At 44.0% G+C, this 26,638-nt stretch overlaps 1 protein-coding gene across 3 annotated transcripts in view; it reads left to right on the plus strand.

The window, feature by feature from the left end:
- Positions 1-26,638, plus strand: part of BANP (BTG3 associated nuclear protein) — a 343,815-nt gene that overhangs the window by 110,657 nt on the left and 206,520 nt on the right. For all 3 annotated transcript variants that reach the window (XM_075838330.1, XM_075838329.1, XM_075838331.1), the window contains 2 exons: positions 21,931-22,053; positions 24,038-24,204. In XM_075838330.1, the coding sequence (XP_075694445.1) occupies positions 21,931-22,053; positions 24,038-24,204 (290 nt within the window). The remainder of the gene's footprint in view (positions 1-21,930; positions 22,054-24,037; positions 24,205-26,638) is intronic.

Raw genomic sequence — 26,638 nt, forward strand, 5'->3', positions numbered from 1 at the left:
GTAGTGTGCAGCTGTCATGTTACACTACAGGACTTGATAAAGACTACCATCACAGACTACCAGATACAGGGCAATTTTTGCCATTAATGGGGTTGTCCAGGCACTGGGTGCTTTTTCATTCTGATGACCTATACACAGGATAGGTCATCAGTATATGCTAGGTGGGGGTCCGACAACTGGACCCCACACCTATCAGCTGTTCCGGCTGCCTCCGAGCATCGGATGTTATGCAGTGGTTTGTGCCGGAAGCAGATTGCTCCCACCACTGTATAGCGGCCGTGCTGCAGTACTGCTGCTCTGCTCCTATTCAAGTAACTAGGAGTAGAGTTACAGTAACCCGTGCATGGCCGCTATACGGTGTACGGAGTCATCTGCTTCCGGCACCGACCACTGCATAACATCCGGTGCTCGGAGGCAGCCGGAACAGCTGACCGCTGTGGGTTCTGGGTGTCTGACCCCCACCGATCATATATTGATGAACTATCCCGTGCAGAAGCGGCGATTCACAATATTACAACCTTCTGCCATTGAAGTGAATGGGGAAAGGCTGTAATACTGTGAACCAGCGCTACTGCTTTGTTGGCGATCAACAGTACGAGCAGTGACCGCAATGAAGGGGGAGCAGTGCCCGTACGAGTGCTGCAGCCCCTTCAAAACAGCTGATCGGGTCCCGGCAGTCAGACCCTGAGCGATCAGCTATTGTTGGCCATCAATTTTTATTGGCTGGAAAACCCCTTTAATGATCTTCATAAATCTCAGTCTAGGAGAATCAGAGGAGATATTCTTACTGTATTCGCATGATTTAATACCATTGATTTCATCCACAAAATACCCACTGAGATTATCAAGGAATCTTATATTTCATACTTTTATTTTTTAGGTTTTATCATCTCTGATCCCTTAAATGACACACGCACACAAGTGACGCACCTCCCCAGCTGACTACATGTTCATGGGAACCATTATGTAAATCGTGGGATATAGTCTGTGTAATTGAGTGTTTTGGTTGGATCAATTTTCTCTACGACTTTTTCCCATATGTGAACTTTAGCTCTAAATTGTTTCGTAATCCAATAGGATGTTATATTATTGCGAATGGGAAGGGTTGATAATGATGAGTGGCTCTATGACGACATCAGCCTTATAAGCCAGATCTGCTGTTTGTATGGACCCGTCCCCTGAAGACCGTGAACCTTTTACTCTGGTTTTTTTTCTTCTTCATCTTATTAATGATAATTTCAGATTTATTTTCTTTTCTTGGCCCTTTAGTGGATTCCAAGCTTTGAGAACGATCTCATTAGTTGGGTGTAAAGAGATGGCGAGGAGAGCGTGCCTGTGAGTCAGAGATATCGCCGAGTGTAATCTATGAGAGTTTATATTGTACAAACAAAATATTGCAGTACTTAGAAGAAGGGCAAGATTGAACTGGCAGAAATACAGCTGGTTATGATCCATTAGAAATGGGATTCCTAGGAGATTAAAGGCATACTCTTCTTTATTTTTCATAATTCTATTTGTTCACGAGGAAGTATTGACACACAGATGCACTGTAAATGCATGTTGCCGAGCTTTTTCAACTACTAAACTTCCTCTAGGACTGGAATGGATTTTGGTTGCTGCAGAATAATTTATTGTAGTATGCTTAAAGGCTACGTACACCGTTTGGATGCAATTTTTTTTTTTTTAATAAAAAGGTTAGGCTTCGTTCACATCTGAGTCAGGGCTACGTTCATGGGTTTCATCTGACCTTTCCGTCAGGGGAACCCATGACCTGATTCCAAACTGCAAAAAACCGCATAGGTTTACGTTTGATTTCAATGGTGACGGATCCAGTGCAAATGGTTTCCGTTTGTCTCAGTTGTGTAAGGCCTCATGCACACTTCCGTCGGCCGTTGTACGGCTGCTAATGACGGTTCCGTCAAACACGGGCCGCACACTGATGGCTACCGTGTGCAGTCTGTTGTTTCATGGACCAAATTCAATGAAAGGGCCGAGACTGTTCCGTCAAAAACGGGCAGGAGTAGGACCTGCCCTACTTTTGACGGAACGGCCGCACGGTTCTGTTAAAACAACGGAAGTGTGCATGGCCCAATTAAAATGAATGTGTCAGGGTGCTATCAGTTAAAACAACGAATAGCACCCTGATGAAAAAAAACTGAAGTGGGCATGACGCTAAGGGTTCTGTTGTTTTGATGGAATCAATACCGTAGTCGACAAAATGGTGGTGCAAATGGAAACCAATGGTTTCCGTTTGTTTCAGTTTAGATTCCGTTCATGGGTTCCCCTGACGGGAAGCTCCGACGGAACCCATGAACGGAGTCCCAACGCAGGTGAACGAAGCCTTCGTCAGTGTGATTAGTGCAACTTTCTAAATAGTTTTTATTAAAAATTAGTTTTACTTTTTTAGATACAGCTGCTTTGTATTCTCTATACAGAGCAGCTGAATCGTTCGCTATGACCTGAATCTGTCAGTCCTGCTGACCTGACGGGTTCAGTGTCAGCGGGTCCTGCTTGTCTCTGAGACACGGGATCCACCTGTAATCGATCACATCTGTTATGAACTGTCTGAGACACGCAGGATCCGCTGTCACTGAACCTGTCAGTCCCGCGGAGTCGATGGGAGCAGGATTTAGGTCTAGATACAGCTGCTGTGTATAGAGAGTACAGAGCAGCCGTATCTCAAAAAGTAAAACTCATTTTTAATAAAAACTATTTAGAAAGTTGCACTAATCACACTGACTAACCATGTATATATTTATGTATGTGTGTGTGTATATGGACCCTGACCACTGTCCTGCCTGGTGGGGTGGCCCCTGACCGGCGCATTCAAGCAGAGAATGAATGGAGAGGTGGTGGCACATTTGCATGGCTCTATCTATTCACTTCTACCATGTTCTAATATTGCCTGAGAAAGGAGCCGGTCCGGCTCCAAAACGCGTCGCCTGTATTATTAAAGACTTTGTTTTTTATTTTACACCATGTCTGCTTCCTTTTTGCTACACTAAGGATTAACAGCCTACCACGCTCCTAGAAATCAGCGCCGCTTCTAGCGTTGGATTTTTTTGAGTTTCATCACCATCATTGGTTTTGATTCTCACTATTCCCCGATTTTATTCACTTCTATGGGCGTTATGAAAACTGCTAAGCACACTTGCTCACCAGGTCGGACGGAGGTCAGGGGCCCTTCAGTTTCGACATCCCAGTGGTGGGACCTGCAACTATTAGACATTTATGGCATATCTTATGGATATGCCATAAATGTTTGTGATAGGAACACACCTTTACGGCTGGATTCACACATTGTGTATAAAATATGCAATGGAACCTGCCTTAAATTCTGCAAACAAATCTGCGTGTTACATGCAGATTTTGTCTCGGCTTTTGATGCAGATTTGGCTGTGTATATGATATGACTGGTGTCTGCTGCTTGAGACTCTTGTATCCTGTTGATGGACATTGCAGGACACCGGAGAGTAGTGAGGCGGCTGATTTCTTGTCAAATGTATTTTCTTTGGGGTGAAATCATGAAATGAGAGGAAAGTGGGGTGAAATGAGAGGAAAGTGGGGTGAAATGAGAGGAAAGTGGGGTGAATTGCGTTGGGCATGATCATGGTATATTGCTCTCTTCACACTCCTACATGCACGTTAAAATAATTTGATTCATGAAGTAATTATGTTTATTTTCTCATGAAATTGTTGGTAATGTTTTGGCCTCAGTGTGAGGATACCAATATAATCAGAAAATAAACACAATCACGTTTTGGATTAGGTTGTGCGCTGTGATTATCTCTCTAATTGGATATAAATGTTATTTGATCGATGCACCAGAGAATTTTCTCTCTCCCCTATTTCTCTTTAAGACACAAACAAATAATACATAGCCAATAAACATTTCACAACCATTGGCTTTAATATGGAGCTTGTCCATACCTTAGCGGCGAGGGGTTGTTGGCTCCTAGATCTCACTAATAACATAGGTGACCAGCGCAGATTTTGCAGGGCAGAAATCTGACCGACTTGTTGGAATAGTGACAATCGCTGAGCTCTTCAGTACAACTTGTTCTGCTGCTAATGGTAGAATTGGTAAAGCTGTATGTTGCATTTCTATGCGCCATGGTTAAACCCACTAATAAGAAGACAGCCCGCAGTCTAAATAGAATTTGTTAGTCGAGTGCTCCAAGAATATATTACATTATGTGGTTATCAAACTGTGGTAGATTGCAGTGCAACATCACGTGTATTGCCACCCATATAAGTCACGTGAAACATCTGATGTCCGCAATTTTGGACGCACAGAATCCCAAATTTTCACCTTTTTTTTTGTGATCTCGGATGCTTGAAAATGAGTGGAGTCCAAGCCTGAAATACTCAATTTCCAGGGACGAGTTTAAGATGTTTTGCATTGTATTATATCAACGTAGAGCTGCAAATGGGTCTTCGTAGAAATACTCACAAAGTTTTTTATGTGCAGATATTTCCCCTCACAATCACAGCTTTTCCTGGTGTGCGTATACGGTGCATGCCTATATTAGTGCATTTTACTGTATGTGTGTCTTGGATCTGTAAATTTAGGAAAGTAAATATGCACAGACTATAGATGTGTTTGATCCCGTGGCTTAAAACCCTATTTTCCAGAATTCTGCAGTAATATCGGAGTAAAGAGCATTTGCAGATTTTTTTTTACACCATAAACTGCCCATGTGTTTATTTCACCTTCAATTGCAAATAAAACCTTGACAAAAATTCAGTAATAGTAATGCAATGTGTTCCCCAGTGTTGAATGGCCACAAGGCATTCCTTCTTCTGCTGCTGAAGAGATTTAAAGGGCATTTGAGGTCACTTCATGTGAACGCTTCCCCTCCATGCTGCAGATCTTTAGTATTTCCCTGATATCTCAGGCATTTTCCTCCAAGCGATGTGATTTCCCCGTTTGGATTGGTTTAGGAACCATTACAGCTATTTGGGGAATGGATTTTTAGCACGGCAGGCTTTTATTTCAGTGAAGGTCGGGAAGGGTCAGGGCTGCTCCGTCTGTAATTTTGCAGGGTTTTCTTCATGCTAAACAGGATTATCTGGTTCATTTGCAAAATTGTATGTGAGATTTCTCGCATTTTTTTTTTAAAGGGGTTAAACATGTTTTGTATAATACATCAATTACAGATTTGTGGACTTACCTTTACCCAAATTATTTTGTTTCCTTTGCTCAAGGCCTTTCCTGTTACGGGTCAAGCTTTTTTGACCAATAAACCTTTTTAAACTTTATCACGAGAAGAGAATCTTTTATTTTGTTTTCACTGGTTAAGCAAGTTACAGTACTTTTTGGACTATAGGACACTCCCGATGATAAGATGCCCCCAACTTTAGAGGGTAGAAATCAAGGAAATTGTGTTTTGTTTTTTTAATGCTACAAATATATTTGTATTACTGATGGCACATCCTCTGAGTGACAAAGTGACAGTGGGTGATGGGGAAGCACATGTAACATTTGGGGAGGGAGACCGCCACTGGTGACACAGGTCAGGGTGTATAAGGAGGAGGAGCTGTGGGTATTGCTGGGTAGAAGTTGTGGGCGGTGCTGGGGGGCTAGATAGAAGTTGTGCTGGGGGGCTAGATAGAAGTTGTGCCCGGGGGCTAGGTAGAAGTTGTGCTGGGGGGCTAGGTAGAAGTTGTGACGGGGGGCTAGGCAGAAGTTGTGCCGGGGGGCTAGGCAGAAGTTGTGCCGGGGGGCAGGGTAGAAGCTGTGCCGGAGGGCAGGGTAGAAGCTGTGCCGGAGGGCAGGGTAGAAGCTGTGCCGGAGGGCAGGGTAGAAGCTGTGCCGGAGGGCAGGGTAGAAGCTGTGCCGGAGGGCAGGGTAGAAGCTGTGCCGGAGGGCAGGGTAGAAGCTGTGCCGGAGGGCAGGGTAGAAGCTGTGCAGGAGGGCAGGGTAGAAGCTGTGCCGGAGGGCAGGGTAGAAGCTGTGCCGGAGGGCAGGGTAGAAGCTGTGCCGGAGGGCAGGGTAGAAGCTGTGCCGGAGGGCAGGGTAGAAGCTGTGCAGGAGGGCCGGGTAGGAGCTGCTCCGGAGGGCCGGGTAGGAGCTGCGCCGGAGGGCCGGGTAGGAGCTGCGCCGGAGGGCCGGGTAGAATCTGTGCCGGAGGGCCGGGTAGAATCTGCCGGAGGGCAGGGTAGAAGCTGTGCCGGAGGGCAGGGTAGAAGCTGTGCCGGAGGGCACGGTAGAAGCTGTGCCGGAGGGCAGGGTAGAAGCTGTGCCGGAGGGCAGGGTAGGACTTCCGTCGGAGGGCCGGGTAGGAGCTTTGGGCGGTGCTGGAGGGCCCGGTAAAAGCTGTGGGTGGTGCTGGAGGGCTGGATAAAAGCTGTGGGCAGTAACGAATGTGGTACGGCCGTGTAAAGGCTGTGGGCACTGCTGGGCCGGAGCTGTGGGATTGGGCTGTGTGCCAGAAGGCAGTTCTCGTGGCATACAGTCACAGAGGTAGAATCCAGAACAGCACCAGATCGTGAATTCTGTGCACTCTAGCTCCCCCTGCTGTTAGTCTTCCTCAGTGTCACAATAGATAGACTGGGACTGATTAGCTTGAATACACATAAGACTACAGGGTGGAGATACTATCCACCTTCTCATTGTGACTTGCAGCAACTGGGTATCACAATAAGGGTATGTGCACACACACTAATTACGTCTGTAATTGACGGACGTATTTCGGCCGCAAGTACCGGACCGAACACAGTGCAGGGAGCCGGGCTCCTAGCATCATACTTATGTACGACGCTAGGAGTCCCTGCCTCGCTGCAGGACAACTGTCCCGTACTGTAATCATGTTTTCAGTACGGGACAGTTGTCCTGCAGCGAGGCAGGGACTCCTAGCGTCGTACATAAGTATGATGCTAGGAGCCCGGCTCCCTGCAGAGTGTTCGGTCCGGGACTTGCGGCCGAAATACGTCCGTCATTTACGGACCGAACATGCTCGTGTGAATCCAGCCTAACACTCACGAACAATACCTGCAGAGAAATAAAAGGTGTTTTGGGCACTTCCACACATATTGTGATACCCAGCAGCTCCACCCTGGTGCTAATCAGCTATGACGTGTCTTCTCTTCTACCTGGCATTTGGACTATAAGATGACGCCACTTTTTAACCAGCTTTAATTCTGCTAAAAAATGTCTCTTCTAGTATAAAAAAATATGGTAAATGTTGATTAAATCAGGTTTCCGTTAATAAACGGGTAGTGAACATGTTGCTTGTTGGAAGGAGAAGAAGCACTTCCATTTCTATACATTGCTGACCCGTTAAAGAGTTTTAAGATTTTCTGTAAATCAAAAGAATAGATCACTATATTATGTGCTCTAACTTGTAGGGTGTCCCAGAGCCCGGATCTCAGGTCTTGTGGCTTCAGGAAAGTTCGTATTTGTTAACTTTTGTGCAATCCATTTACCTGAGAGTTGTAAGTATAATTGTATATACATATCCCATCAATACGGAGGGGACAACAGTGCTCCTCTTTGCTGGGACTCCTGAGGTTGCTGGTTTGGCCAGAATTCAGTGCCTTGCTGCATCACCCCACAGCCACATTGCAGCAGCGCCCCTGTTGATGGGGGTGAAGCATTGCATGGGCTGGAAATCCTGATTAGATGCTTTTGTTTTTACTAGTTACTGAATAAGTAACGCTGCATCGCATTGACTGTGTGAAGGTTTGATGCTCTTAGAGGTTAAACTGAGGAGATGAGATACTTATTGTACATTTACTTACTTTGGCTGAAATCTTTATAAAGCCCAAAAGGAGTAAACGATAATTAAGTCCATTATCTTGTTGTTACATTCGCTTCAGATTACCCTTGAAAAATCTGCAATAAATCTGTATCCCTGCTGTTCTCTGGTATTATATCATCTGTTTATTTAGCAACAGCAGCATTTGTAGTTGTGTGAAAGTGTTTGTGGGGGAGGCAGAATCGCTGCTTTCTCTGCTTTGCCTGAAGCTCTGCATACAGCGCACACACCCTCCACATACTGAGGGTCATCCGTGCTGAGACAGATTCCCAGGACCTCTCGCTACGTACCATTTACCTCAATTATTAGGATTCCCTTTTTTGAAGAATACATGGGAAATGCATCAAATATGTTAGAAAAAGTTGGCCTTTGGACATGGCATGATGGAGGCTTTATGTTGGCCTAGCATACACCCCTGACCTGTACAACATTGAACTGTATTCAGAAATGTTAGCTGTTTTTTGTAAATTCGCAAGACTATGAGTCAAGATCAACGGCATTCATGGTACTCAGCAGGACTCAGAAGACGTGTCACTAGGTCATATAAGTTGAACTGATTACTGACCTGAATAGCGCTGTCTCATTGATCCAGCACCATTTTTATTTTTTTACGTGGACTCCCCCCGTTCCAGAAATATGGCCCGCTGTTGTTGGCTTCCTATATTCTAATTTGCTGTAGTTAGCCAACGGGGTGTGAACTACTCTCAAGCTGCCTTGCGCTGATTGGTCAGCATCAGAGGCAGGGAAACTAGCTCCACCCAGTTCACTAACTGCAACAAATTAGCATATAAGGAGTCAACACCACAGTCGGCCATATCTCTGCAACAGGAGGGTCCAGGAAGAAAAAAAACTGAGCTGGAATCAGGGAGACCGTATCAGTAGTTCAACTTATATGACCTCGTGACACGTCCTCTTTAAGTGCAACTCAACCTTTGTCACCAATTGTGAATATTGGACCTTCCAAATCCTCATGACAGAGACCACAGCGCTGTTGGCCTAGAAATATTCAGTTCATAGTCTTCAATCTTTAGATTCATGTCTGATACACAACAATACTTTAGGACCTGATTGGAACTACACCATGCAGACGATACATTTAGCAGATATATAGAATCTGCAGGAACATCATTGATTTGATACCTGATACTTACCTGGTCAAATGGAAATTAGAAAAGGGTGTATTAGCACAGCTGTGTTTATTCTCCATATTCCTCCCGCCACCAGGGGGAGTGTGCTGAATATTTATTTATATGTTGCTTATCTAGCGCCAATATATTCCTCATCACTCACATCAGTCAATCTAATTTCCCTATCTCAGAAAAAAAAAATATTATGCTGTGTTCACATCAGGGTTGCTTTCCGTTGAGGGGCTCCGTCTGAGCTTTGCTAATGGTTTCCGGTTGTGACAGGGTTTGGTTGTTTTCAACGGAATTAATAGTGTAGTCGACTGCGCTATTGATTCAGTAAAAAACAACGGAACCCTGTCACATTCGCAACGTTTCCGTCACCATTAAGATCAATGGTGATGCAAACAGAAGCTAAGGTTTCCGTTTGCCTTTCCGTAGAGGGGTTCCCACAACAGAAAGCTCCGATGGAACCCCTTAACGGAAAGCAAAGCTGATGTGAACAGGCCCATAGGGCTAATTAACCTATCAGTATGTTTATAAAGTGTGGGAGAAAACCGGAGGAAACCCAAGCAAAAACATACAAACCCCATGAAGATATTTGTCCTTGTTTGGATTTCAACTCAGGACCCCAGTGCTGCAAGGTGACCGTTCTGATCAGACATTGTGCGGCTGTATTTATGATTTGAGTTGAATGGGAGAGGTAATAATCCATCTTCAGTAAGTTTCCCCTAGTAGTACCTAGTAGTAGAGGGTATACAGTATTTTATCATGTCCCTCTCTGTCTATATGGGGTTTGAGACTATAAAGATATGTTATGTTCGACCTCAAAATGAAGTGATGTTCATAGTTGAAGATAACCTATAATACACTCATAGTCTCCCTGGACTACACGTTGTATTTCTTATTACTGCACCAATAACAGATTCACAATTCTCAGCAGCTCTGGATGCTTCTATCTCTGCTCTCTCTTAAAATCAGTGTCAGACCTGTCCACAGTTTGTGTGTGGTATTTGGTCCTATTCACCAAAATTGAGCTGAGCTGCAGTACCACACACAACCCATAGACAGGTTTGGTGCTGTTTTTGGAAGCAAACAGTCAAGGTTTATAATCCTGTGAAATCTACTTAAAGGGGTTATCCAGGCACCGACAACTGATGACACCCAGACCCTTCTGCGATCAGTCGCTCTGGCTGCCTCCGGGCGCCGGATGTTATGCAGGGTATGCAGTATTCGGCGCCGAAAGCAGATGGCTCCGGTTACTGAATAGCGGCCCAGAATAGGAGCAGAGCTACTGTAGTGCAGCCCGGCCGCTATTCCGTCACTGGAGCAGTCTGCCTCCAGCATGGACATCCGGAGCCCGAAGGCAGCCGGAGCAACTGATCGGTGCGGGCTCCGGGTGTCGGACCCCCACCGATCATATACTAATGACCTATCCTGTAGATAGATCATCAGTTGTTCGTGCCTGGACGACCCCTTTAAGAGCTCTTTACTGTTCACATAGTACAACGCAATGGAGGGAAACAGCAACCCGCTTTTAATTACACTAATGAGTATTTTGCTGGAGCATTTTTTTTTATTCTGTTTTTGCTTATACCATAAAAATGTATCAAACCATAACAATGACTATTTCTTGGCTTCACTGTACCCACTTCTGACAAACAAAAAGGATTTAATGCATCCCAATCCCAGCATTTCTTTAGTCCTTCGTCGGGCTGTAAAATACCATTAATCAGCAAAAAAATGCACCACTGAAAAATTGCTTCAGTTTACCAAAAAAAAAACAAAAAACTCTGATCTGAATCATTTTGCAGGGGTCTGTACATTTGAGGGAGTAAAGAATTTAAACATCGGCAGATGTAAGAGTTTGGATAGGCTTTTGTAAGGCTTGAACGTGGCCCAATTCATATGCAAGTATGCAGTGTTCTATAAAATATGTAGGTTGCACGAGGGGAGGGTGAAATTAGGTCATGAACAATTTGATACCTGGAATCCAAAATCTGAAATGTGAGAGGAGAGGAGTTTACGCCAGAAATATACATTGTTCCTTATGGCAGTGTCCCGGTTCGCGGAGACGTGACTTCATGAGAATTTATATTGCTTGTATAAGCATTTACATTGGAGTGTTTAATATATCATTACATATTTCGGTGGTATAACGTAAGCATTCTTCTATGTACTTTTGCACTAGTCGGGCCTTGGGGATAATGAGCAAACACAGTAACCAAAACTATTTTAAACAAAGGGCTTCCTGTCGGGATACAGGCACTTGCTGGATGGAAATCTGTGACTGAAGCTGAAAAAGGGGGCTATCGTGATACGAGTGCCGCATTGGGATTAGATGCTTCTTGGTGGGTGAGGACCTGTCACCTACACAAAAAACTGCAGCTGACCTTTTAGTTAGATTGCTGGCACCTCACAGATTTTTGTGCTTTTCTTTTACTACTTCTAGCTCCCAGCGTATCTAGAATACTTGTGTCGTTCGTTTTGGCGCCCGACATGCAAATTAGTCCCACTCACTTGCCATGGGGGAGTGAACATTGCCCCTCTGAAGCTGTACGCTCTGATTGGACGGTGTCAGAGTGGCTTAGGTACTCAATGCCGTCCATGCTGATGATCGTAGGCACGCCGACGTACACGAGTCGTTCTAACGCTGTCTTCTGTGATTGGATGGCGTCAGAGCGGCAATGTTCTCCTCCTTGGCGAGTAGTGTAAACCGAGACTTGATGGTAAAAGGACTTTTTTTTCGCAGTTATATTCAGAATTAACCTTGTAGTCAGGATCCATCATTGGCCCCTGTATTATAGGACAGCAATATTTTCTGGATGTTTAGCAAAACGCACAGTAAATATGCTATTATTTAAAGGGTTTGTCTTATCACAAATAACCCCTTTCCTATGGGTCTGGCTCCCGACCCAACAAAAAAAAAAATGTACAAATTGGTAAATTCAATGCAATATAGCAAGTAAACAAACACAGGAATGACAAGACAGTAGACTTAAATCTAAGTTTTCCATAATAAAAAAGTAAAAATAAAAGGCACATATATATATATATATATACTAGTCCTTCTCAATGAATTAGAATATCATCAAAAAGTTTATTTATTTTAGTAATTCTATTCAAAAAGTGTCTCTCTCATATTCTATACATTCATTACACACTGATGGATCTATTTCCAGCATTTTTTTCTTTTAATGTTGATGATTATGGGAACAATGAAAACCCCAAATTTAGTATCTCAGAAAATTTGAATGTTTGAATATTCTGGTCCGGGAGAAGTCGTGACATATTTTACGGTCCGGATTTGCAGATTCACCGATACTGGTGAATTGTTGTGGATCTGTGAGTCCGGATGACACACTGTTGCACAACGTAGGTTTTTTTTGTGGTCTGATAAACCAATATGGTCGTGTGCATGAGGCCTTACAGTGGGGCTCATAGAGGGGGTCCCAAGTGGGGGACGCCTCTCTATAACTTACATATCCTGATAGGTTATATGGACAGGGGTTGTCTTGACCATAATTTCCCTTTAAGATAAAAGCAAACACAGCTGACTGTAAATATCACGTTCAGAGCCAATTGTGCTCAGGAAATGAGTAAGATATTAAAGTTTTTAAACTTGGTCTTAGGTTATCCTGTGTTTTTAGGAACTGTAATAAAATCCAACACAATGCCATTTTAAGAGCTTGGAGATTACGTTGGTCTTGAAGTCAGAGCAAAGTTCTGTTTTATTACCGAGGAAGTTGCAAGTTGCAAATTTATTGACGGTTCCATCGTGTGTATTAAAGTTTCACAAGTTGGAGTTTGTTTTGTTTTATAGCGTCAAATATTTGTCAAACATTTCCATAAAACACCTTTTACAAGCGTTTCTCTTTGTGGCCGTTTTATATGTGGAATCGTCAATTAGTACATGTCATAATGCAGAGTTATAAGTGCAGAAATACCGGCTCCCCAAAGTCAAAGTGGCTGAATTATATACATGCATCAAAGCCAGGGGAGCAGATGCCAGAAAGAGAATTGGGCGTCCGTGTGATGTATGTGTTTTGTGAGCCTTGGCGTAATCTATCGTTCTCCGTGGAGCCACTCAATAAGCCCGCTTTATGTCCTTCTCTTACACATCTCCTCCGTCCCGGAGCCAGCCACACATTTGTAATATTCAGAATCAGTCAGGAAATATGTTTTTAATTTGACTGCAGTGCATAGTAATCAGAAGAGTTCCAGCATTTTACCTCATCATTGTGGGTCCATACATTTAAAATGAGATGCAGAATTAACCATGTGGGTACCAGCCCTGTGTAGACATTTAGTAGGATAGCTGCTTAGCATTGGTCAGACATCGGTCTTTTTGAATGATTATATAGTTTGTATATTTTTCTGCTCTTCACTACACTATTTATTCTTTTCTATTCCCTTTTTCGTACAGCAGTTGTTTGGTTTACGTGTATTCTACTGTAGCATAGTCCAAAAACGCTGCTTTTGGAGACAAAAAATGCAGTACAGCTTTACTTACATTAAAGGCCATGTACACCTTTTGAGGAATTTTTTATTTTTTTTATAAATTAGTCCGTGTGTTTAGTGTAACTTTGTTATTAGTCCTTATTTAAAAAATCGTTTTACTTTTGGAGATGCAGCTGTCCTGACTTCCGCTATATAGAACAGCTATATCGCTCGTTTTACACTGAATCCGTAAGTCCCACAGTCCTGACAGGTTCGGTGTCGGCGGGTCACGCAGGATCCACCTGTAATTGATCACTTCTAAGTTCACTTAGATTTCATAGATTACAGGTGGATCCTGCGTCTCAGAGACACTCAGGGCCCGCAGTCACAGAACCCGCCAGGTATGCGGGACTGACGGATTCAAGTGTAAAACGAGCAATACAGCTGTTCTGTATAGCGAATACAGGACAGCTGTATCTCTAAAAAGTGTGTATATATATTTTTTTTAATAAAGACTAATTACAATGTTACACTAAACACACGGACTAATATATTTATAAAAAAAATAATGCCCTTAAAGGTGTGCATAGCCTTTAGCCTATTCATGGTCATATGAATCTAGAGCTATACTAACAAGCCCAACAGTTAGGCCTCATGCACACGAACGTATCCATGTGCACGGCCGTGATTTTCGGGTCAGCCGGCCGCGGAGTGTCAACCGCGAGCCGCCCGCAATTCGCAGGCCGTGCACATGGCCGCATACGTTATATTCTATGAGCCTGAACACGGCCGTAATAAGACATGTCCGTTCTTTCTGCGGTCCAGGCTCCTGGGCCGTGCACGGGCTTTGCAATCCACGGTCGTGTGCATGAGTCCATAGAAATGAATGGGGCCGCAATTCTCCCGTGGATTTTCGGGGGAATTGCGGCTGCAAAAGCGCTATCTTTTCCACAGCAGATATTGCTGCTGACCTGTGAGATGTTGACCTATTAACGTAAGAAATCCTCCAGAATTCCCTTCAGCTCTGTTACTGTGAGTGACGGGCTCTTAGTACTTGGCATGCAGCATTTGTTATTTTATAGGCCTCTTCTTAACATAAACAGGCTGATCTCAGACCAATACATGGCGCACACAGCTTTCCAATTTGCATTTTCTCGGCCTGCTCCTCAAGCAAAAGTATGTGGGAAGTCGCAGTCAAGCCAACAGCACCGAGAGGCCAGGGCTGGTGTTAGAGCAAGGCTGATGTTTGACATATACTGATGTATATTTAGACAATTGACTACGGTGACCGCACATCCGCCATAATACAGAAGTGTGCAGATGCCCGGGGGCTGTTAATGTTTTTGGAAATAATTGTAATATCTTCTATGTACTTCATCACTATTGCCACAAATCTTATTTATTCTTCCTTCTCTTGCTCGTCTTGGAAATGACACTTAGATCTATAGAAAGATCTCACAAAGAATTGCAGCCATGTGTTTCGTGATGCAGACACTTTAGCAGCAATTGCTACAAAAGACATGGTTAGCCTCACTAATTGTATCTAATGAACACCTTATTATTGTAACCTTTGCCTGTGCGAGTTTGAGGTGGGTACATTGTTGCAGAAGAGAACTCGCTTTTAGCTGCCTGCAGAATAACACACTCAGGAAGAGTCATTCCCGTGCTCCATGACACTGTCCAGGCGCACCTCTTCATTCAAGTTTCCGCCATCACCTAGCCAAACAATCCTTCTGAGAGTTGACTTTACTGTAAATTATGCTGGGGGGGGGGGGGGGGAGAGTAGAGTCTTTAAAGAGATCTGCATCATTTATCAGAAGGGTTAAATACAATCTGTAGGTTGAAATATAAGGTTTTGTTTTTTTCTTCTGTATCAGTTCCAGCTATTTGCTTGCCAGAGCACCCTCAACACTTTTTTATGACTTCCTCAGAGACACTAATAAATAGCTAATAACTATGAATCAAAAATGAATGTTGGAAGAGTGACTCCCCCATCAGGGGAACTTACAAGAAGAGCCAGCAATGGTGCATCTGGCCCGAGGATTATGGGAGATGGGGGGGGGGGGGGTTCACACAAGGTCAGGGGCCACTCCGTTTCATACATAAGACACAAAAAAATTGTTTTACCCTGCCAGCACAGCCCAGGATATAAAATTTGTCATTTTATGAATGCCCACTGTGATCATGCCAACCTTAAAACAACTCGGCTCAAAGGAGAATTAACCACAACAGATCCTGTTCAAACAGCTTTCTTATTGGTTGGCAAAGTTTGTCTAGCGGCGGTTAATCACCTCCATATATTTGTCAGCTGGATCAAAGACTCTCTGTGTGCAGTTCCAGCCAGCGGGATCAGTGTCTGTCATGCACAGACCTTGGCATAGATGCCTTTTGTAGCTATGGAAAAATGACCTAAATATGAGGGCTCTGTGCTTTAATAAACTCCTGCTACTCCCATTTTCATGTGCACAGGTTTATGTGTTAATTATCTAGGGAGGGTGTGAGGGCATCCAGCCACATAAAGTTCAGATTTTTTTTTTTTCTTCAGTATTAAAGTAAAAGTTTTTTTAAATTGCTGGTTAGTACTTTAAGACGCGCCAATCGCTGCAGGATTTTTTTTTAATCATGGATGGTCCTGAAGTGTTTTTTCTATACTTTATAAGGCATTGGTCCATTTCATTAGCAGAAAGGACTGTTCTTTTGTTCTACACATTAAAATGTAATCTGCCTGCGGCTTCCACAGGGGACGATCTGTATGTGTCTTCTATAAGAACCATATACTGCTGAATGCACAACTCCCCCTAGTGGCAGCAACAAGTAACCAAGAGTTTGTGTAGGGCAATAGGTAAAGTTCTGTACTAAAGAAACAGCCTGTAGCCTGATCAAGTGTTAGGAAAAGAATCCAAATGGCTGGTTTCTTGTAAAAATCCCACATTAAGTTCCCAGGACAAAATTATAAATATGATGGGGTCTATGGGGTAATAATACCTGTTGCCCTCCAGTTGCCCCGCTATGCCGTGGATCCGCTGGCTTCTCTATGTCTTATCTCAAAATGGCCTCAGCACTTCTCCGAGTCTGAGACAATACTTCTGTTCACGGTTTAGATGGAACTGCTCACGTGAGCAGCTCTGGCCAATCCGAGAACATTTGGAGTGTCTCAGACTCGTTAAGCGCTGCGGCCCTTTTGGGATAGCACAGAGGGGACCCTAAAACGGCAGATTCCACGGCAGAAAGGCACAACTGGAGGGAATCAGATTTTCTTACTTTATATACCCATATCATATTGATCGTATCGTCTAGGCAGCACAAAATATTATCGTTGTCGGCAGCACATCTTCCTGTGTAAACATGATAATAATGTATTGGGACGAGAGATCGGAGTAACGAGCGCTCATCCCCATACAAAGCTCCTTGCGACAGGAGCAAACGAGCGCCGATCAACGAGCTGTCTCGTTGATTGGCGGCCATTGCACCGGTTCGTATGAAGACGGGCTCACATAGAATGTCTATGAGCCCATGCGAGTCTTCTTCAGCCTAATAAGGAGCTCCGATCACAGCTGAAGTGCACACCGCTCAGATAAGTGCTTCTGCACCTTCATTTTGGCAACGGTGGGGGTCTCAGCGCCTGGACCCCCACCGATCAAACCTTCCGATATGTCTATGATGTTTCAAAACTACAGTTACTCTTTAATGCGTAATCTGGATTTCCTACATTTCATATTTGCCTGGTGGTCATAAGAATGGTTGGAATAGGAGTGAAGACGCCCTCTACTGTCAAGGGTGCGACTGATGTTACTGACTGCATTTACCAGAATGCAAATCAACAGAGCCAATTCTGTTCAGACATTGAGCTAGCAAGGAATGCTGGGAGATTTTAGCTCTAAAGGCCATAGAATTGTAAATGCAGCTCTGGAGTATAATATAGACTGTAAGTGACTCATCCTATTATATAGATTAAAAGGGTTGTCCACATGTCACCTATTCACAGGATAGGTAATAAGTGTGTAAGGGTAAGGCCACACCGAGCGGTACTGACCCGGCCGCGATGCCAGTTTCACGCTTGGCGCTGCTGTCAAATTGCCTGTTAATGGCCGCGCGTTGTTATGGGTAAGATGGCCATTTATCCGCAAAATCGGACGCCCATTAATTAGCACACCCTTTATAGCCACATAATTTTACCCACAACAACGCTCGGCCATTAACAGGCTATTTGACAGCTGTGCCAAGCTTTCTACTGACGCGGTTGTTGGCCGCATCATGGCCGGGTCAGTGCCGCTCCGGGTGGCCTTACCCTAATCGCTGGGACTCCCACCGATCCCGAGAACGAGGGTAACAACAACTCGGCTGTCTCCGTAAGTTCCATAGAAAATGAATGGAGCGGCACCACACATGATTGACTGCCGCTTCATTCAATCAGGGGACACGGGACCCCCGTTCTCGTGATCGGTGGGGGTGCCAGTGATCAAACACTTATCACCTATCCCATAGATAGGTGATAAGTTCTTATGGTGGGACAACCCCTTTTTTTATTTGTTTTTTATAAAACCTGTAAAATGGTTAGTGAAGGTGAACATAGGCTTTCATGTATTCAAGTTTTGCAGGAAGTTTTTGTATTTTTAGTCCGTTCAAATTCAATTGATTTTCAATATTTATTTGTTTCATTTTTATATTTTTGTGCTTTTATCAGTTCTTTTTACTTAAGGACTAAGATTACCTGCACAAAATCACTAATAATGCCATATATAAACCCCATGAAATGTTGATGCAATGCAGTCTGACGTTATTATAGAACATACAAGTAGTCTGAGTTTACCAGCATTGACCACAGGCCACACACAGCAGCGTTTCTGGTCATATAGAATTTCTCTTTGCTGACTTGCTTCTTTTTAATGCCTTTTGGTCCATGGTCGCAGTTAGCACTATGGGTGATGAAAGGAATGCAGCCGGGGAAGAGGGGTTTGTGGGGTTCAGTGTCTTGCCAGGTCACTCCCGTCAATCTCCTGCTGCAAACGGAAAACCTTCCCGAGCCTTTCACTGCAGATTTAGTTGTAAAATCCTTTAAGTTTTCCTCTAGTAATCTCATTTGGACAGGGCATAAATTATTGCTGACATAGCAGAGCCACACAAAAGAAACACAAGTTCCAGCCAATAAATTGACTCTTATTATGGGATTCCTTGCAGTGTTACCGGTTTCCATTTTAATAAAATGAACCGCTTGCATTCATGTGGGATGGGAGAAATCAAATTTCTTGTATATTTCTGATGCTGAAAAGTCCTGGAAAACTTCATTTGCAATAATGAATTCCAGGCATAGACCTGAGATTTGAAGTCGTTGATGGAGGCGAGGACTGCTGTAATTTTGGCCGATTCCATCATAAATTCGACAGCAGATTCAACACTGAGCAAAAAATAAAATCCAAAAATACTTTTTATAATGCCCATTCTGCCAATCCTACTATAGACTATGGGTTGAAAAATTCTACATGAGAAAATAAAATGTGGCACTTTTTCTGCTGTTGATCAGTCTTGATCAGTTGATCAGCCTTTTGCATGAAAAAACATGGCCGATAATGAGGGGAAACTGTGGCAATATTTATGTCAATTGTATGGTTGGCTGTAGGAGCCCCCATTAGACTCCATGAAATTCTGGTAAGTCGCAACCATCTTTCCGCTGGATCTGTGTCCGTTCACCGTTTTTTCAGGGGTTACTTTGGCTTGGAGCGCCCCCATTATGGTTACAGTGCACATTCTTGGCATTTATCTGACTTTGTGGTAAATTTATCACCTTATAACTACATTTATCTGAGACAGCGCTGTCCGGATGTGTATTTAACAAGGGGATCGGTAAAAATTACACAGTAAAATGAAACCGACCATGCAATCAGATGTGCACATATTGGGAATCTTTTTGGCTTATTCAATGGCTATAGGCGAGAAAGCAATATGGCCACCAAACCTCTCATTTCAGGAGACCAATTAGGAAGGTGAATTGGCGCCGGCAGCCACTTGCAGTGTTATTGTCTACAGGGAAGATTGTAAATTCCATGAGTCAACGTTCCTTATGTTCTTTGGTTGCTTGACATAATGTGTAAAGTATAAGGCCCCACGCACACGACCGTGTTTGGTCTGTGATATACGGTACGCATGTCGGACGCATTTCCTGGACCGAACACAGTGCAGGGAGCCGGGCTCCTAGCATCATAGTTATGTACGATGCTAGGAGTCACTGCCTCGCTGCCGGACAACTGTCCCGTACTGTAATCATGTTTACAGTACGGGATGGTAGTTCCGCGGAGAGGCAGGGACTCCTAGCATCGTACATAACTATGATGCTAGGAGCCCGGCTCCCTGCACTGTGTTCGCTCTGGAAAATGTGTCCGAAAATGCGGACCGTATATCACAGACTGAACACGGTTGTGTGCATGGGGCCTCAGTATGGGGAATGATCTTGCACGGTAATGTGCTTCTCTTATGAACGTCATTTTTTGTATCACCTCCAAATATAATCTTTTTTTAATGTCTAGTTATTGCTAATACCCTGCTTTGCTTATCCTATGCTGACCTCATACTTCAGTTGCATCCAGAGCTGCAGTCACAATTCTGCTAAATTCTGCTTAAAATCTGTCTCCACTGCTGAAACACATCATAGGCTTTGTTCACATCTGCGCTATGAATTCTGTTTTTCTGTTCCGTCATAAGAGCAGAAAAATGAAATTCAGCGCTCTGATGGATCCGTCTATGCCCGACCGACCCCATTGACTCTTTTGGAGTCCGTCAGGGTGTCCGTCGTTTCACCAGAAAAAGTAGCACAGCAAGCTGCACTATTATTTCCAGCATATTTGATGGAATCACAACGCAGACGTGAACAGAGCCTTAAGGGGGTTTTACACTGAACAATTATTGGGCAAACGATCGTTCATAGAAAGCTCGTTGTTGATAATTGCCCTGTGTAAACAGGGCAGCGGTCATTAGACGCTCCATCATCTGCTGATTGCATCGTTTAAAAAAAGTTAATTATTCTGGTTGTCGGCAGCGCATCTTGGTGTGTAAACAGGGGGACGCGCTGCCAACATGATAATAATAATGTAAGGGGACATGACCGCTCGTCCCCATACATAGCTCTGTGTGACAAGAGCAGACGGACGAGCCCCGATCAACGATGTCTCATTGATCGTCGCTCGCTGCATCGGCCGGTGTAATAGGGGCTTTAGCTGAGATCCCTTAATCCTGTTTCATTGCATTGTCTGATATATAGTGTTCACACCAGGTGGAGCACATTACTAAAAAGAGGTAAAAAACAAAGCTGTGCTTCCCACAGTGCATGACAGCAGAGCATACTATATGACGAAGATTTTTTCTACATTTTTTGAAACGAAAAGAGAAGTATGTAGCGATAACCAATCCGGCTGCTGCTTTAATTTTGCCAAAGGCCTCTGAGAAGTGAATAGTGGGATCTGACGGGTTGCTATCGGTAACTACACCACTTTTCTTTTGCACTAATTTTGATAAGGCTCCACCTGGATATTGACACCAAACCAGTCGTTGGGACAAAATCCAGCCGAGGACTTGACTAAAATATAAGCAAAGTTATTCTGAAGTGATGGTAACAAAGTTTTAATACTTTTCTTTGCTACGTTTCTCATGCTTATTACTGGACTACTTATTACATGATTATGGGCAAAACTACCGGGGCTTTATCCGGCCTTATTGCATTTTAACAAAGATTTTTGTTATTTTTTTTGCTAAAGTTAAGAGACAAAGGGGAAAAAGTCCTAAACTTGTCAATTGAGTAAAGGATCTGTTGTCAATAAAACTGATCTCGGGCTTACCTCAGCGGCTTGCCGTAGTTATATTTCCACCTTGTATGCCAGTGTTTTTATGTGGAACAAAGTAGTAGACTATAATACTCTGCGGTGAGCACTCGGAAACTGAAGCCTGACCAGTTCCCCTGTTAAGATGTTTGTTTTGGGGGCAGCGATCGGAGCGCTGGAATATTGTGACATATGCTAAACTGCTGCAAAGCGATAAGACCGAACGTAAAAGTCTGGGAACTCGCACAACTTGGCTCAACTCCGGAGTGCTAAAATTGTAGGTAATTTAACGGAGAAATGTAGATTCCACTCAAGAGCAGTTAACACAATTACTAAGTTATATCCAGACTTTTCCAAGTTAAGTGTTTTGCTCCTTTTTTTTTTTTTCCTCCTTCCCCGGTTTGGTTAAGTGTCTTTACTTGACCCCTTTGGCTTGGAGAAAAGGATTGATTACTTTTTACCTTTGTCATAGAAAACTGTACTACGTCTGGTAGATAAATGACACTACATCTCAGGTCGTGCCCAGGTAGGCTGGTCACACACTGCCCGTATAACACTGGTCGGGCATGCTCAATGATATCCCGACATGGTAGAGTCCTTTGCTTTTCCTGCTGGAGGCACCTAGAGAGCTCCGTGGGTGAGATGTCGTCTCATTCCTCAAATTCTGGCTGCACATTATTTGCATGCTTATTTATCACCAATTTTCAGCCGTGTTGCCTGCTTTTATTTTGTGCAGTCCGCCCGATATTTGGAGTACAGTGATCCTTTAAATCTCATGTCACTTTCTGTCTCTTATAGTGTTGTTCCTCAGACGACGGTAATCCTGAATAATGAAAGACAAAATTCTGTAGTGGCCAAACTGGAGGGTCAAGAGGAGTCAATGAACAGAGCAACAGAAAGCCTGGAAAATATGCTGAATAGGTAATCTGGCTGCGTACAAACTCTATCACTATGATTATGTTCATATAAGATCATGACTGTGCCCGGGCTCGAGACTTTCCCAGTGTAACAGTGAAGGGGGCTCATGGGCGTACACCGTGCACAGGGGGCCCCATAGCATCATCATCCCTGGAAATGTGTGTCCAGTGCTGGTTGCACTTCCCTACACTGTTCCCTCGTAGGAGAGAGGGGTGTCATTTGCTAATTAATGTGGCTGTTATTATGAAGATGGGAAGGGCTCTACAAGTTCACACAGCCCAGAAAGGGTGATAGGGCTAAGGCCCCATGCACACCACAGTAATTTTCATCCATAATTATGGACCCATTCATTTCTATTGGCCACGGACACCTTTCAGTATTTTTACGGATGGGTGTCCATGCTGAAAAAATGATAGAACCCGTCCTATTCTTGTCAGTAATTACGGCAAGGACTCTCTCATAGAAGTCTATGGGAGATTCCGTAAATACGGACGGCTACTGATGGGCATCCGTAAATTGTCCGTATATACGGAAGCGTTGCTAGGCAACATTTTGATGACATAATTTGCAACCTCCCTTTTTGTACCGATCTGTATATTAGGATGGAATAGGGATGCCTACGGAGCAGTATTTTTGGACATTATTTCGGGATAGATGAAAATACTGTCGTGTACATGGGGCCTTAGACGTCTTTACGAGTCCCATATCAGATGCATGGACGCTCACATTCAAGCAATTAGATGACGCAAGTGTCTTTTCACTCTTCCTCTCATCTTTCCCCTAATATAACAAACACAGAGAGTTAGGCCTAGTTCACACAGAGTTATTTGGCGCTATTTTTGCTGTGGAAACGGTGCAAAAAAAACGCCCGAAATAGCCTACCATTGATTTTAGGAAAAAGAAGCGACATGCTCCCACGGTTCCGTCTCTGACCTCCCATTGACATCAGTAGGAGGCAGGGAAAGCCGTTTTCGCAGCTTTTTATGCCTGCGGCGCTCAATGGCCCGGCCGCGAAAACGCATCAAAGAAAGTGCAGGCAGGTCAAAATGGGCCTCAAATGCGGCCCATTTTGACCTGCGTGTACTCTTTGCCGTGTTTTTTGCCACGTTTTTCAGTCGCGGCCATTGAGCGCCACGGAAAAAAAACGCAGCGAAAACAGCTTTCCCTGCCTCCTATTGATGTCAATGGGAGGTCAGAGACGGAAACGCCTGAAGAAAGGGCATGATGCTTCTTGTTAACGCAAGCGTTTTTTTCCCGCTCACGGGAAAAAACGCCTCCGTCTCTCATTAAAATCAATGGCAATGGGGGATGTTTTTTGGCGCGGTTTCCGTCACGGTTTCTGCGTCAAAAACAGTGCCAAAAACCTCAGTGTGAACATACCCCATGTCCGCTCCTCCTAAGACATGAAATGGATATGCAGGTGCTAATCTGTTGTGACTTATGTGACACACACGCACACACACACACACACACTCTGTTTATTATGCATTTCTATTTTAATTGCGTTACTGCTACAGTTATTATGCTTATAAATGTGAGGTTCTTAGCGCTCAGTTTGATCAAATTGGGGTCCCTATACTGAACATTATATCCCTATTTTGGAGACTTACGTCTTTCTCTTGGGACTGAGCCCACAGTGAGCTCAGGATAAGTAGGAACAAAATATATTCAATTCTAATTAAAAACAGCCCAGAAAGGGTGATAAGTCTAAGACATCTTTACGAGTCCCATGACGGATGCATGGACGCTCACATTTAAGCAATTAACTGAAGCAAGTGTCTTCCTCTCACCCCTCCCCTAATATAAGTAGGCAAATGTTTTGACACCTAAACGGTCCCAAATTCTAGATTTATGTCTCATCCTACATTAAATCCAAGTATTGCAGAATGGCCCTATGGAGCTGATTAATATCAGTACTCTGGTATACTCGGTCATGAACAGCTGTTATGGGGTCCAGTGTAAGCAGCGTTGTCTGATTGTGTTGCAGCGCTGTCCCTGGACGGAGGCACAATACCATTGTCGTAAAGGTCCCGGGCCCAGATGACAGCCACAATGATGACGACAGCGGATCTGATGCCAGTGACACATTGTCCAACTGCGGCCAGTCAGGAAACATGGGAAACAACGTGACTCTCATCACCCTCAACTCTGAAGGTACGTGCTGGTAACCTGCTGTGAGGGATGAGTAACCAGCGGTCGTCCAGCATCTTCTGAGCTGTAGAAATGAGGGTCCACAGATCAGTGGATGCTGAATATTTACACGTAACTACACGTACAGCGATCATCCTCACTATGTGACCTGTTACTATGAGCTTCCACCTGCTAGATAATATCACGTTTTAATCCACATTCTGTCGAGAGCTCTGCTTCCATCTTTTCTGCAATTGAACATTTATTGTTGATAATTACTACTTAATGCACACTAATTGCAGGCTACACACAACAGACACTTCTATACATGCGTATCTGTCCTAACTTGTTTCAACACTGGGGTATGGCAGGCAACTATTGGCCTGAGGCCTCCTCGTACTGTAACGGTAAGTAATCATTTCCAATCATAGACCATTACAGGAAGAATTTTTACAGGTAGATAATTGCACAGAATTGGTTCACACATACTCTCGCTAAGCAGTGATATCCTTGTTTCATGGTCATGACTATTTCACAGGAATGTGGCCAAACTCAGACGTGAAAAACGGCATAGACGAGTCTATGGAGAGATGTGTGAGGCACAAAAAAAATAGGACATGTCTTATTTTTTCACGGACCCTTCACGCACTTCGTTGAAACAACGGTCAGGTGAACGGCCCCATTGAAATACATGAGTTCGTGTGACGGCTGTTGTTTTAACGGCCGTCACATGAACGTGATACACGCTGAGCCCTTATTCTTTATGCCGAAGCCTTTTTGGCATACGCCAGGCTGGCGTTCGTCGGTATACAGTATCTGACGTCAGAGGTACAAGTCGGAGAAATCTTTCCGACATGGATGTCCGACTGAGCCTATGGCTGGATTCACACGATCTTATTCGGTCCGTAAAGGACGGAACGTATTTCGGCCGCAAGTCCCGGACCGAACACACTGCAGGGAGCCGGGCTCCTAGCATCATAGTTATGTACGACGCTAGGAGTCCCTGCCTCTCCGTGGAACTTCTGTCCTGTACTGAAAACATGATTACAGTACGGGAAAGTTGTCCTGCAGCGAGGCAGGGACTCCTAGCGTCGTACATAACTATGATGCTAGGAGCCCGGCTCCCTGCAGTGTGTTCGGTCCGGGACTTGCGGCCGAAATACGTTCCGTCCATTACGGACCGAACATGCTCGTGTGAATCCAGTCTAGCATGTTGTTTCCAGACTTTCAGCACTCACTCACGATGGTTTCCGCAGTCATTTGCTTACATCTTTCTTTTGCGGGTGTAAGTTTCACCATTGCCGATCGGTTCCTCTTGTCGGAGGAAGTGTCTCGCACTCTTCCCACTCTAATGCGTCGTGTCCAGACCGCAGTTGGCTGTTCTGATGTTGATTATGGTTTCTGTCAGAAAATACAAGAATGCAATGTTTGACTGATTGGCCTTGGGCAGCAAGTACATTGTAAACATGGCAGCCTGCGGCAGAGCTCGCTCTCTTCCTACCAGTTTATGATGAATATACACTGACGGGTTTAAGCAGAAACGCTTGAAACTTTATATCTATTGGCTTGGAGTGCTGAATGCATTTGGTGGTTACTGGAAGTTTTCGAGCGTGAGCCCAGCGGCTGGTTGCATAGCTAATCATGCCAGGACGTTGGCACAAGTTACTCTTCTAAAAACAAACACTTACATTGGCAATGATCTGCTTTTCTCCAAGCAGGAAATTCTCATCAGGACGTTATTCTTGTTTACAGTTAGGTCGGTCGCTTGCTGGTTATAATTATAATTATTTTTTTGTTGGGAGATTTAAAATCTGCGAGAGGGCTTTGTAAATTACAAGTGCACATCATATTTTGAGCAAATTATCAAATTATTTGGCAATCAATTTCTGAGCTTCCTGGGGTTTCCTCACTTTTCTACTTTTTTGTCGTTTTGGACATCGTCCATTTATATTAAAGCAGGCCGTCCGCTATAGGCATGTATTCATGAAGGAAGAAGTGTTACAAAACAAATCTGAAAGTTCTCTGTCCAGTGCGACTGTTACGTGTGAGTATTTTCTGTATAAATTCAGGCAGTTATGGAGTGCACATTACTGGCGCTAGAAACCACCTCTCCCAAACAGAGATTGCACTCAGACAATTGTTTTCTGCCAGTAATTTCCACAACTGGAAGACATTACTCTTCCCTGGTGTCCTCCGAGCTGCAATAGCGTGACCTAGAACCGGTGAGAAAGTCTGCGTTGTACGGTGACTGTGCCGGCTTTCCCCTGACAGAAGTGAACATGATAATTATAGGATTTCAGCAATGTCAGAGCACTTATCACAGTGCAGTTTATTATACAGGTCGTGCACTGTACGAAAGAATCAGATTTTTCAGCATTAATCATGATAATCCAGTAGTTCTGTCTCTCAGGTAGTAGGAAAAAAAGAATACATGATTGATATCGTAAGCTAAAAACCC

This window comes from Rhinoderma darwinii, chromosome 9, assembly GCF_050947455.1.
Source record: "Rhinoderma darwinii isolate aRhiDar2 chromosome 9, aRhiDar2.hap1, whole genome shotgun sequence".
Taxonomy (NCBI): Eukaryota; Metazoa; Chordata; class Amphibia; order Anura; family Rhinodermatidae; genus Rhinoderma; species Rhinoderma darwinii.